This window comes from Branchiostoma floridae, chromosome 4, assembly GCF_000003815.2.
Source record: "Branchiostoma floridae strain S238N-H82 chromosome 4, Bfl_VNyyK, whole genome shotgun sequence".
NCBI lineage: Eukaryota > Metazoa > Chordata > Leptocardii > Amphioxiformes > Branchiostomatidae > Branchiostoma > Branchiostoma floridae.
Window position 1 is genome coordinate 4,026,497 of NC_049982.1, and position 14,435 is coordinate 4,040,931.

At 42.4% G+C, this 14,435-nt stretch overlaps 1 protein-coding gene across 1 annotated transcript; it reads right to left on the bottom strand.

Annotated features, from left to right (window-relative positions):
• Nucleotides 1–1,108: 1,108 nt before the first annotated feature.
• Nucleotides 1,109–8,349, bottom strand: LOC118413034 (alpha-1,6-mannosyl-glycoprotein 4-beta-N-acetylglucosaminyltransferase-like). The gene is made up of 3 exons (XM_035816173.1): nt 8,142–8,349; nt 2,259–2,361; nt 1,109–1,992 (listed from the first exon to the last, which is right to left on the bottom strand). The coding sequence occupies exons 1-3, from the start codon at nt 8,322–8,324 to the stop codon at nt 1,208–1,210; spliced, it is 1,071 nt and encodes a 356-aa protein (XP_035672066.1). The 5' UTR covers nt 8,325–8,349; the 3' UTR covers nt 1,109–1,207.
• Nucleotides 8,350–14,435: the final 6,086 nt, after the last annotated feature.

The window sequence follows — 14,435 nt, forward strand, 5'->3', positions numbered from 1 at the left end:
CATGTGAGGGGGTATTCGGGACGTGGGTCATACGATCGTCGTTCGATTTTAATTAATGCCATTGGATTTTCAAGCAGGCCGTGACAGAACCAACCCCCGACATGGATCCCAAACGGCATTTTGTGTAGGATCTGCTTTGAGTTTACAGCCAAGGAGTATAAGTCAGCCAAAAGGTGTCCATTTGCCATTTGCCCGGTAGCGAAACCCACTCCTAAGCCGGTTTCACTCCTCTGCCAGCTTTTAAACTATCGTATGCTGCCACAGGATCTGCTTGGAGATTAGTGCCTAATAATAATATGTCGGCTCGCGGATTAGGTCATTTTGTTCACTCGTCTTCCTGTTGGTTGCAATCTCCGCTCTGAACCATTTCCTACTGTTACTATTAGCCGTGTTTCGGATTACAGAATGATTATTGTGCTTTTTTGTTTGTTTGTTACGAAGGCGAAGTAATTAGAAGTTCAAAGTTCAAAGTTCAAAGACTATAGTATGGTCTAAGTTTATTCATTCAAAATATTCTAATTCTTATCTTATTGTTGACTGTTCACTATACAGATGATGAGTGAAATATCCTCTCCAAAGATAGGTTTCCATGCTTTCGATATTTCTTTCGATATTTAAATAGCACAGAAAATCTTACATTCCTAATACAATTCGACAAACCTTGTGATCTAAACTCCACCTGCCTTTACATTTACAACTGTCTTAAGAAGCGAGAAGAAGTTGAACCTGTGCATATTAGTATACCTTAGACTTTGTTGTTTTAGTTTTATATCACATAATCACACAATTTGTACTCAGAATCACTAGGGACCTGTACTTAGCTTGTTAGGCTTTGCACTGGACGGCGATCTCGATGCGCTCTCACTGCGACCTAACTATGATAGGATATGTGTATCCTTCTCTATCACACTGGGTATACATACAAAATGTAAAAGTGTGACCGAGAAGACAATAAAACATGCAAAGTGTAAAAAGATCCGTTTCTTTTCTACACAGTTCGTTAAGCGATATGCCAAATTTTAGGTCGCGCAGAGAGCTCGAGAGCGCGACGAGAGCGCCGTTCTGGTGGAAAGGGGGTATAAACAAACAATGAAGGTAAGGATGGCGGATTCATTGAAACCGATAAAAGTTTACTACAATTTTTTGCCCGCGGGCTGATGACGTCATTCTCGAGCTGCCGAAGTCACCGCATGGACTTCGTTTGTCCTTAAACCTGACGCATGCGCTCAACTATTTTCTTTTTCCATTCAAGAAGGTCCTTGCCCTTTTTCCCATCTGCGATCGGTTTACCGAAAGCCCTGTCCCGCAGGGTCTGGATTTTCCCATCCAGAGAGGAGTGTACTCCGACGTGCTGGAACAGAGACGGGCGGTGCAGGAATCTCCACTCGTACGGCTGCGTGATGCGAACGAACGCGCGCAGCAGCAGATCCGCAGGCAGCTCCTGGTAGAACAACAGGAAAAAGTCAGCCAGGAGCTGGAGATCGGAGGATCTGAACAGCTTCCCGATGAACCCCAGTTCAGAAAACTCCAGCATGGTCCAGTGTTCATACTTCATTCTGTTCAAGTATCTCTGTATTCCCGAGAAGAAGTTTTCGGCGGAAACGACGTCGTCTTCCAGCTGCATGTAATATTGGGACAGGTTCTGGCAGTACTGGAACAGGAAGGCGAAGTCGACGCACTGTTTGGATCGCCATCGCACGCGTTCTTTGCTGTCGTTGAACTTGACTTTCAACCCTTCTAACGTTGGGTAAAACGTCCGTGGAGCCTGGATGACTCGCATGAACCCGCTTTCGAGGTGCTGCGAATACTTGCGAGAAATTTCCGAGGAGAAATTTCGGTTGTACAGGGTATCGAAGTCTGCTAGGAACACCACGATGACGATCTGAGTGTGTTGTTCCGCGTCCGTGTGCTCTATCAGCGAGTCAAGAGTAGCGAACAGATACGTCGCGTCTTGGTCCCGCTTGACGGTGGGGATTCCTATGGTCAGAAATGCTGAGAAATAACGAAATGTTTAATATTTCAAGAGACACAAAATCAACCCAAATATAGAATGAATTGCTAGAACAACACTATGCACTGCTGCAATGGTATACTTTTTTGTTGTGTAACGTTACATTCCGATTATTTCACTCCTGGCTACATCACCACAGAATAAGAAGATCATTCGTACACGATGTTTCTGCCTTGTACATTTTGTAACTGCATGAACTTGCATGCAAACTTTCATTGACGTCAAGAATCAAATATGCTTTGTGTACCTTTGTTTTGGCGTGGACGACCCGCTATGAGAACTGAGTCGGTGACGGCATGAGTCGGTCTGCCAGAAGTGGATAGAGGGTGTGTGGTCGTAGTACTTGTGTTCTGTATAGAGGAAGAACGTACTAGTACCATCAGTTTTGTCGTATTCTTATAAGCTCATTATTCTTATATGGCATCTACGCGCGCATAGATAGGGATGACGTCATGACCAAGATGGCAGCCGCTTTTGTTTAGGTGTCCATCTTCATAAATCTTCTTCCAAACTTACTCAATAAGAACCTTCCATTAAACGTACATCGAGCATGTATCGTGAAGTGGAGATCCTGTAGGACTGCTCAGTATCGAAAAATTGGGAAATTTACTCTTCCTCGCATCAAATTTTGAAGAAGCGTCGTTTCCAGGGTGACTCCATACCGACACAACAAAGGACGAAGCCATTACCACCCAGCAAACAACGAAGCCGATTCACCGCAGCGGGCTCCCTAAGAGGAGCCCTCGCCGGTAGGTCTCCCTGATATCCCACAGATTCTGTTATTACAGGTTCTGCTGTTTCCCTGTACCATTTTCATCTTCCAGTTGGTTGCCGCGCTTTGTTGTTGTTGTTTCAGTGCACACCCCCCTCCCCCTGACAAGCCAAGCCATGTCTCGGAAGAAAGCTATTACCCAAGACGACTCGGAGCTTGTCTCAATGTCCACACTAAAAGATCTTCTTGACAATCAAAAGGAAGTCTTCAACAACATGATCGAACTGCAGCAGAAGAACTTCAGATCATTTATGGAATCAACAATGGAATGCCACAACAAAAGAATTGACAACCTTATACGCGAAGTCCAAGAAATCAAGGTCAGTCTCCAGTACTCACAAAAAGATATTGAAGACATTCAGACTAATTCCAAACAACAAGAACAGAGAATCAAAGAGACTGAAGCAAAGATATTGCAACTAAAGACCGACATAACCTCGAATCACAACAAAACAGACTACCTAGAAAATCAGACGAGGCGTAACAACATTCTGATAGATGGCATAACCGACGTCAAGGAAGAATCATGGGAAGAATGTGAGCAAAAGGTAAGAAGCCTACTGAAAGACAAATTGCAGATAGATCCAAAGAAGATCGAAATCGAGCGGGCTCACAGAAATGGACGCTTCCAGCCAGACGCACGTCCACGATCTATTGTGGCCAAGATGCTGAGGTTCAAGGACAAGGAGACCATTCTACAACGTGCCAGGTACCTTAAGGGCAGCCACATTTTCATTAACGAAGACTTTTCTGAGGCTGTCAGACAGAAAAGAAAGGAGCTCATCCCAGAAATGAAGGCCGCCAGGGAGAGGGGCAACGTCGCGTACCTCCGCTACGATCGTCTCATCGTGCATCCCCCGAGGCCGACAACCAGAAGTACTACCCAGAGGCACTCCAACAACGAAGGAACGGATACCGGACGTCGCAGACAAGACCTAAGATCCACCAGGGCAACTTTTGGTGCTGTGTAATTGTTTTAAACCATGGATTCTGATACTACTACTCAGTGCTATTTAACGTCAGAGCTTACCTGTTTAAGTCTTAACGTAAGGGGGTTAAACGATCAAGTTAAAAGAAGAACAGTTTTTCGGTGGTTGCACCAGCAGAGGGTGGATGTAGTGTTCCTACAGGAGACATTTTCAAACGCCAAAATAGAACGCGTATGGAGGGCAGAGTGGGGGGGAACAATTCTCTATAGTCATGGCACAAACCACAGCAAAGGTGTCGCCATCCTCGTAAATCCCAGAAAATCTTGTGAAATAATTAACTGTAAAAACGATACAAATGGAAGATTATTGATAGTTAATGCAGTCATTGCTGGTGAACAAGTATGTTTTGTTAATCTTTATGCCCCAAATGAAATTACAGAACAGTATATGTTTTTTCAAGACATAAGGACTAAGCTTAGAGAAAACTCCACCTGCCATACAATTATGGCAGGAGATTTCAACTGTTCTCTCACAGACATGGACAAACGTGGCGGGAGGCCTGTAAAGGAAAAGCTAAGAACAATACAAGCCATTAATTTACTAACTAAAGGGCAAGACCTGATTGATATTTGGCGGGAAAAAAATCCCAAAGAGAGAAGGTACACCTGGCGGGATGCGAATCAAGGCATAATGTGCAGATTAGACTACATTTTCGTGTCTGATAGTTTAAAAGCCCGGTGTGGCAGCGCGAATATTATCCATGCACCGTCACCCGACCACTCGGCAGTTACGGTACACTTTGAACCTCAAAATGCATGTAAGAGAGGCCCAGGATTCTGGAGATTTAATAATACACTTCTTAATGATAAGACATATACTGATACGATGAAACTCAAAATTGATGACGCCCGTGCGAAATATTCCGAAATAGAGGATAAAAGACTTCTATGGGACTTGATAAAAATGGAGATAAGATCTTTTACTATGTATTATTCTAAAATGAAAGCAAAAGAGAGAAAAAAAGATGAGTTATCAGCAGAAAAGCAGACAAACTCCTACATTCAACAATATGAGTCAAACCCAAGCCAGGAAAATTGGTGTAAGTACAACCGCGCTAAGGAAAAACTAGATGAGATTAGACATTTAAAAGTGAAAGGATCAATCATCAGAAGCCGATGCCGTTGGCACGAGGAGGGTGAAAAAAGCACCAAATACTTCTTAAACCTAGAAAAACGTAATTACGAACAAAAGTGTATTAATGAGCTACTGACAGAAAATAACTCAGTTATCACGGATCCAGGTAAGATTTTAGAGCAAGGGAAACAATTTTTCGAATCACTGTATACATCAAAAGAAACAAATCCTCATGACCCAAAGTTTGAAGAATTCTTCACAAACAACGAAATAAATAAACTAACTGGAGAGCAACGAGATAATTGTGAAGGGAATATAACGGTTAAAGAAGCACTTACAGCTCTAAAACAGATGGCAAAGAAGAAAAATAGATCACCAGGGACAGATGGTCTGTCGTTTGAGTTTCTTTTATACTTTTGGGACAAGATTAAAAATGAAATCGTCGACTCCTTTAACACTGCACTTGAAGAGGGGGAATTAGCAATATCACAGAAACGAGGGATCATCCGCCTCCTTCCAAAACAAGGTGATTGTAGAAAACTCGAGAACTGGAGACCTATTGCGCTCTTAAATACAGACTACAAAATCCTGACGAAATGTTTAGCTTTACGCCTAGAACCCGTGTTACCATCTATTATACATGAGAACCAAACAGGATATGTAAAAGGAAGATACATCGGCACTAACATAAGACGCATGTGGGATATAATTCAAGAGACTGAAAGAACACAAACCCCCGGTATAGCCTTATTCGTTGATTTTAGAAAGGCATTTGATACTTTAGAATGGAATTATTTGGAAAAGGCACTCATGACTTTTGAATTTGGACCAATCTTCAGACGATGGGTATCGGTTCTGTACAAAAACTCCTGTAGTTGTGTAATTAATAATGGTTTTACCTCAGACTGGTTCACGTTGAAACGCGGAGTAAGGCAGGGGGACCCACTCTCGGGTCTCCTGTTCATACTAGGCCTAGAGTTACTAGCATGTAAATTACGCTCAGACACAAGCATAGTAGGAATAACTATAAATAATCAGATAACAAATAACCTTATGTATGCCGATGACACGACAATTTTCGCAAACAGTGTGACCTCGGCAAGACGTGCGTTGGCTACGATAGAAACATTCGGCCAATTCTCCGGACTACAGGCCAGTAAAAAGAAAACGGAGGCCATGTGGATCGGAGGATACAAAGAACGAAAAGACAAACCACTTGATGTTCACTGGCCAGACAAACCAATTAAGTGTCTAGGTGTACACTTTTCCTACGACAAGGCAAAATGCGAAGAACTCGATTTTAATGACAAACTAACGAAAATGGATAACATACTTAAAGTTTGGTCAGGAAGAAACTTAACTCTAATTGGGAGAATACTAATATATAAATGTCTTGCTGTTTCAAAATTAATTTACAACTGCTCTGTTCTTACAACACCACCAAATTTCGAACGAAAAGTTAATGCTATAGGATTAAATTTTGTATGGAACCACAAGCCGCATAAGGTTAAATTTTCAACTTTGATTGCAGAGAAAGATAAAGGAGGGTTAAAAATGATGGATTTTGCTAGCATGGTTAAGGCATTAAGAGCCAGCTGGGTAGGGAGAATTTGTACGACACAAGCGTTAGAGTCTCACTTCCTCCAGTATGGAGGAGCTTTCCTCTTTAAATGCAACTTTTCAACTAAAACTCTGAAACTTGGAAATATGCCTACCTTTTACATAAAGATACTCGAAGCCTGGGAAGAATTGAACTCACATCGCCCTCAAACTTCAATGGAAATTAAACAAGAGTTTTTATGGAATAATCAATACATTTTACAAGAAAGAAAATCTGTTTTTTGGAAGGAAATGTATATATGTGGCATACGGACGATACAAAACATTATAGATGACGGGGGAAATATTCTAACTCCAAAAGCTATTACGAGGGAATTCGGATTCGAATTCAATGCGTCCGACATCCTAAGGTATTATGGTCTTTGCTCCTCAATTCCCCCCGGGTGGAAAAAGGTGTTAACAGACCCCATTAATAGTAAACCTGATGTTAGATCGACTCTCAGCTACAAATGCAAACAATTATATCAGCTCTTCGTAAATAAAATAGTGCAACCACCTTCCAAGCAAGATGAAATTACTCGATGTCTACAGGATGAAGAGGACATAAAAAAAGTCTATATGTTACCCTATATATGCTCACAAGAAACCAAAATGCAGTACTTTCAGTACAGAATTATACACAGTTTCTTGACCACCAATGCATACTTAAAAAAGATAAGAATTAAAGACTCTGACCAATGCCCATATTGCGAAGAAAAGCAGACAATTGTTCATCTATTCGCGGAATGCCACACCGTCAAAACATTCTGGAAAGATTTCACTGACTGGTGGAAAAAAGAAAACCAGCATCCCGTAGGTCTCACCAACATTGAAATTATTTATGGTCACTTGTCCCACATTGAAAACAATAAAACTTTGAACAGGTGTATCTTACAGGCCAAATATTACCTTTTCTGCACCGCCATTAGCAAGGCCTACCCCACGTTCCATGCCGTAAAACATAGAATACTAGAGTATGCCTAAGGTTGTGTTAATGGTTTCAAAGTGATGTAAGTGTCTAGGAATTTGAGAGCCAATTGTAAAGTTTCATAATTGTGTATCTGTTGTAGTCGAAGATGAAGTCATGTAGCTGTAACGGTTACATGTAATTGTAAATGTAACAACGTCCAGGATTTCGAGAACCAATTGTTAAGTTTTATAGTTATATATCTGCCGTAGTCGGAGATGTAGTTACCAAGCTATACATGTAAATGTCACAATGTGTGTAATTGTTATGATTTTCCAATAAAGGTTAATTTTTAAAAAAAAAAATATAAAAAAAAAAAAAAAAAAAAAAAAATCTACGCGCGCATCAATTTTCGGTCGTTTCCAAAAATAACAAAAATGTTTTCAATCATATTCTAAATCGTACAAAGTAGTTTCAAAATATGCAAATTTATGCCGTGAATTGCAAAAACAAATATTGGAAAACGTATAGTGCCATAGAATATTCCAAGGTCAAAGAAGAACAAAATGTGAAAGAACAAAAATGAAGAATCTATTGTTTGGTTCTGTGTGTTTAGTCATTTGTTCAACGTTCTATACCAATTCATAATGAAGACAACTTTTTTGGTCAACCTTTTTTCTTATTCGCAAGCTCGCATCAGTTTTTGGATTCCCAGAGGATGTCATCCATATAATCAAATCATCATAATAATCTAAGATGATGATCATCCAACTGTAGTCATGTCCTTACCTCCACCTGTTTTGTGGACCGTTCCATTCCGGCTTCACGCCTGTGGAGCGTCTCGTTCACATGCACGATGCCGACAGGCTCTATCAGCATTTCTCTCTGGAGTTCACGAGGCTGGACCTCGCTAGCGCTCTCATAGTCGCTTCGCAGCGCCTCGCTCGGGAGTCTGTTACCTGGATGGGACATGTATGAGAGGACACCAGATGCACTCTCTTGGTTAAGGTAGCAGAACACAGTATTTATCCGCGAACCCCGGGGGTCTATGACGCGGGTACATAAAGTAGTACGGATAAACAAGTAGAGGTTAAAAGCCTTATTTGAGTGGGATCCATATATAACCTGTGCTGCGTGGTCACGAAAGGTGTCGACTCTGAGACTGTATGGTTTGAATTGTGAAAGTTTTCTATTTCGTGTATAAATGCGCCCCATTACGCGACTGCTCTTCTGGTGTGCGCCGGCTGCCGTTATGTGACCTCCGCAGAGGGGCATTTCAAAGTAGGAGTGAGAGAGCGATGCGCCGACAGGATTTTGTTGTTTTTCAATATTTTGTGGCTTGTACCCTGAACTCGAACATATCCGTTTTTGGTATTCCAAAAGTGCACCCTACCATATTTTTTTCCGCGTCGAAGCCAGTCACCTTGAGGCCCTTAACTATAGAAATCCCCATAGGCCGAAAAACTGTGTTCTGCTACCCTAATCCTTCCTACTGCAGCGACACCTAGCGTCGGTGCGAAGTAAAGCCAGTAACCAAAGCCCCGAGGCGATAGACGTTGTCTTTGTCACGAACCGGCATGAAACTATTGTGGGTGTTATTATTAAACATTCGTCTAATCATAGTAGAAATCTCTGTGTATGTTTATATGTTTTATGTGTATTTGTGGTCGTGCGTATGTGCGTATGTATGTACTCGTATGTGTGTGTATGAAATAATTGAAACATTGTTATCTGTGTGTATGTATGTATGTATGTATGTATGTGTGTGTGTGTGTGTGTGTGTGTTTGTATGAAACATTGTTATCTGTGTTTGTGTATGTATGTATGTGTGTGTGTGTGTGTGTGCCTGTGTGCCTGTGTGTGTGTGTGTAGTTTGTGTGTCTATGTGTAGTTTGTGTGTCTATGTGTGTGTGTATGTGTGGATGTGTGTGTGTGTGTTGATGTGTGCCTGTGTGTTAACTTACCGGTTAACATCCACAAGTTGAGAAACAACGACACGACCATGCAGACCAGCACGACTTGCCGTACAAGCAGCATCCTCATCCGAGACAAACGCATGTTTTTCCGCTGTACCTGTATGTACTGTTGGTGGCAGACAGATGTCACAGTTTATTCTCTTTATACGTTTATTAGTTCGACCTAACCTCCTTCGCAATCATTGTAGGTGCGGCCGGCGTTTATTTATTCATCTGTCTTGGGGGGGGGGGGGGGTGTCAACATTGGCGTGGTCTCTAATGTCAGGGAAAAAGCTTTTGCGCCTTTAGTGCATTGGGTAACCTGTGTTAATTCCAGTGCTCTCCCAAAATATAAACCCCGGCCGCACTTTTAAGGTCTGTGAAGGAGGTTAATCATAACAATGCAGGACTTACATTCGATATCCCTATTTCTGGCTTCATAGATCATACAACGTTTGTATACTTTCTAGTCTAAACATCGTCCTCAAAATGACTCGTATTTTCTCAGGGGGCGAGCCCGTAACAAATATCCTACGTGAAGTTGTACGTTTCGTGCATTCTACCGTTTTGCTGACTCGCCCCACTATCCAGCTACAGCCGACCAGCTCACAGCAGGCTTACAAATTCTACGACATTGAAATCGTGCGACGCCTTACGACGGATGTGATTGTGTCGTAAGAGCTCGTAGACTGGTCGGGAGCTAACTTCGTGAGCTAATATGGCGGAAACGGTCGACGTGTCGCGGCAGCAACTTGAGAAACTGCATAGGGCCAAATCAATTGAAGGCCGCCTCACAAGCGCTGTGTTATGGACGCTATCCCTGCACACATTGATTCAAATCAGTGCTCTCCCAAAATATAAACCCCGGCCGCACTTTTAAGGTCTGTGAATAAGGCTAATCATGACAATGCAGGACTTACATTCGATATCATGAACTATTTATGACTTCATAGATCATACAACGTTTGTATACTTTCTAGCATAAACCTCTTCCTCAAAATGGCTCGTATTTTCACGCTTAGGGGGGGCGAGCCCGTAAGAAATATCCTACGTGAAGTTGTACGTTTCGTGCATTCTACTCACAGTATTGTTGACTCGCCCCACTATCCAGCTGCAGCCGACCAGCTTGCCTTAACCTCACCACGTCTGAGTGGTTGTACAACGTTGCCTTATGTCCTTATATATCGGGGTTGGTTCTATCACAGCAAGCGTACAAATTCTACGACATTGAAATCGTGCGACGCCTTGCGACGGATGTGGTCGTGTCGCATAAGCTCGTAGACTGGTCGGGAGTTAAACGTTTCCCGGGCCGATCTAACGATGTCCGGAACATGGCTGAAACGGTCGACGTGTCGTCACGGCAGCAAATTGAGAAGTTGCATAGGGCTAAATCAATGGAGGACCCCCTCACAAGCGCGAGCTGTGTTATGGACGCTATTCTAGTTGTAGTTCATAGTCTGCAAACCTCCTGGTAGGAATATCACGCAGACTCGAGGAGGCGCTGCGTTGTGTAGGATGGCAGCAATCTGCTTTTGAACGTGTGCTATCCCTGCACACATTGATTCTAACTTGTTTATACCAAACATAAAGTTATGATATATGTATTTACATTCCTGGTTATACATGTACGTTGTGCCCCTGTGTCAACACTCCCCTGTCTCCCTCAACACACACGACTGGTGTAAACATTACCATGACGTTCCGTCAACACGTTCTCGGGTTATTCTCGCTCAAAATTTGAGAAGAAATCGACGCCTGCAGTTCCAAAAGAGCCGCTAGGGTGTCCAAAGTCACACCACTTACTCTCTGCCTCAAGGGTTATGTACCACTCAAAAAATACGACCACTGCGTGTCCAGAACACGAGATATTAAAAAAATGGAAGTTTCGCTACAGTACCTTAGCAAACCGCTAGGGGGCCCATGATCGAATTTGACCTTCGTTTTTCGGACCCCAACCCACCTACTAAATATCATCAGCACTCATTCATGGCTTCTCGATTTATGCTGGTGACAAAGAGACAGACAGACAGACAGACAGACAAACACGCTCAAAATATAACCTTCCGGCGAAGGTAAAAATACTGTAAATGCAGAAATGTTCGTGTGGATTGAAGAAGAATCACTCTTTACTTCTGGATACTTTAAAATTTCAAAGTGTTCAGAAGTAAAGAGTGATTCTTCCTCAATTTTAACAATACCTGGATGACTAATCTTCACAAACGTTCGTGTGGATTAATGTTCGTGGTTTTCGCGGTGACTACTTCACCACCGCGAACATTTTCTATTATGGTATTAGACTGCAGTCTATGGTGTTGCTGCGAACGTAAAACCACCGCGAAAAGTCCTTTTCCCGCTACCGCGAAATTAAATCCTCGCGAACTTAAATGCATTTACAGTAGGTACTAGTACATTGACCTGACTACACGGTTGGGAAGGCAAAAGGCGGTGGATGAAGAGGGGTGGACTCCGCTTTCCAATACCGCGCCGCAGACACAATGGGCACGGCCTAAATATAGACTACGAATCCCAATTTTAACTTTCTGATGGATACTGACGGATACAAAACATTTAAAAAAATCACAGTTCCCACACACATCCGTAAAAGGTCTATCTAACTGACCGGAGGTACTCTCTGGTATACCTTGTATCCTTGTGTCAACACACACACAGGTGTAAAAATAGGTACATGTACTATAAATATACTCTCAAAGCAGAGGTTACGTCCGGCTGTGTTTTGACGTTTTTATGCGTCTTCATCCAGCTTTCTATTTTGTAGTTTTTCTTGATGTCTCGCGGCCCATTTGGCCATTCTCAGTCCTTGATTAAATGTAAGAAGATTGTCCACACCAACGGTTTGTGGCACCATATTGTAGAAAACAAAACAAATTGAAATATCATTCACGTTGAGTTTTCTAAGTTATTAGTACAACTTGAAATAACGGATATGCTTGATACTTAGATCTTCAGTATCTACTTATCGCTCTCTTGGGGCCAAAGCCCAACTTGCAGTACCGTTCCTAACCGCTGCGAGGTGACTACAAGTTTGAAGACCTCGTGAAGATTACTTCGTTTACCTAGGCCTTGTCAAATTGCCTCCCAGCGGTTAGTAGTAGTACTGCAGACAACGTAGATGTCTGAAACTTGGCATTGCAAATTTGCGCCTATTTTCCCTTGCGGTCACACTGCTGTGCGACGCGTTCCTCGCTTTCTAACTTTAAAGGAGGAAACACTTTCCTGAAACAGACAAAAATACCTTCTGAGGTACTAGGACATACTAGTAAGTTTGTATGCTCAGTCACCCTCAGTGCATCAAACTGACGTAGTTTTATAGATCACTTTCTTATGTTAGCACACCTTTAGTTTCTCACTTTATTCCTTGGTTTCTTCTTAGAAGAGAGGAAATACCTTCCTCAGATACAAAGAAAAAACCCTCTCAAATTAGACGTACAGACACAAGTTTGCAAACTACTAATCAAACGGACGTAGTTTTGCACACCCTTATCTTACTTTAGCACACCTTTCTCACTTTCCTTCCTTGTTTTCTTCCTCGAAAAGAGGAAATACCTTCCTCTTTTACGACGAAAAAATACCTTGAGTTGACGTAACGTTACTTACAGGTCACGACTTTTTTTAATGTTCTACGTAAGACGGACGTATTGTCTCCTTGCTAAGTACTTCCTCCCGATTGCAGAATGAAAGACGTCGGTTTTACCACCCAGTGCTGAAGTGAAATATCATTCACGTTGAGTTTTCTAAGTTATTAGTTATTAGCACAACTTGAAATAACGGATATGCTTGATACTTATATCATCAGTATCTACTTATCGCTCTCTTGGGGCCAAAGCCCAACTTGCAGTACCGTTCCTAACCGCTGCGAGGTGACTACAAGTTTGAAGACCTCGTGAAGATTACTTCGTTTACCTAGGCCTTGTCAAATTGCCTCCCAGCGGTTAGTAGTGGTACTGCAGATAACGTAGATGTCTGAAACTTGGCATTGCAAATTTGCGCATATTTTCTCTTGCGGTCACACTGCTGTGCGACGCGTTCCTCGCTTTCTTACTTTAAAGGAGGAAACACTTTCCTGAAACAGACAAAAATACTGTAAATGCATTTAAGTTCGCGGGGATTTAATTTCGCGGTAGCGGGAAAAATGACTTTTCGCGGTGGATTTAATTTCGCGGTAACACCATCTACTGCAGTCTAATACCTTAATAGAAAAATGTTCGCGGTGGATTTAATTTCGCGGTAAAGTGGTAAAGTGGTCGCCGCGAAAACCGCGAACATTAATCCACCGCGAAAATTTCTGCATTTACCTATCAGGTACTAGGACATACTACATTGTAGTAAGTTTGTATGCTCACATTGCTCAGTCACCCTCAGTGCATCAAACTGACGTACTTTTATACATCACTTTCTTATGTTGGCACACCTTTAGTTTCTCACTTTATTCCTTGGTTTCTTCTTAGAAGAGAGGAAAAACCTTCCTCAGATACAAAGAAAAAACCTTCTCAAATAAGACGTACAGACACAAGTTTGCAAACTACTAGTATTGTGTATCAAGCGGACGTAGTTTTGCACACCCTTATCTTACTTTAGCACACCTTTGTCACTTTCCTTCCTTGTTTTCTTACTCGAAAAGAGGAAATACCTTCCTCTTTTACGACGAAAAAATACCTTGAGTTGACGTAACGTTACAGGTCACGACTTTTTTTAATGTTCTACGTAAGACGGGCGTATTGTCTCCTTGCTAAGTACTTCCTCCCGATTGCAGAATGAAAGACGTCGTTTTTACCACCCAGTGCTGATCAAATATGGGGATAAAACTGCATTCCGTACGTGCCGAGACACGTTATCACGTACGGTCCAACGGTCGCGTTTGTTCAGCAGGTAATCTGCGCCAGGGTGCAGTACTGCCTACACGGGATAGAGAGCGCTTCGGCTGGACCCGCTGTCCGCTGATTGGGGAAAGCTCATTATCTGTGCGGCTATGGTGTGTATGCGTGTGTGTGTGTGCGCGTGCGTGTGTTTGTGTGTGTGTGTGTGTGTGTGTGTGTGTATGTGTGTGTGTGTGTGTGTGTGTTTGTGTGTGTGTGTGTGTGTGTGTGTGTGTGTGTGTGTGCGTGTGTGT

Coding starts and splice junctions, on each gene's coding strand:
- LOC118413034 (XM_035816173.1), bottom strand. CDS start 8,324: ATGTCCCATCCAGGTAACAGACTCCCGAGCGAGGCGCTGCGAAGCGAC. Junction 2,362..8,141: donor GGTCCACAAAACAGGTGGAG/GTAAGGACATGA, acceptor TCCTCTATACAG/AACACAAGTACTACGACCAC. Junction 1,993..2,258: donor TCGTCCACGCCAAAACAAAG/GTACACAAAGCA, acceptor GTTATTTCTCAG/CATTTCTGACCATAGGAATC.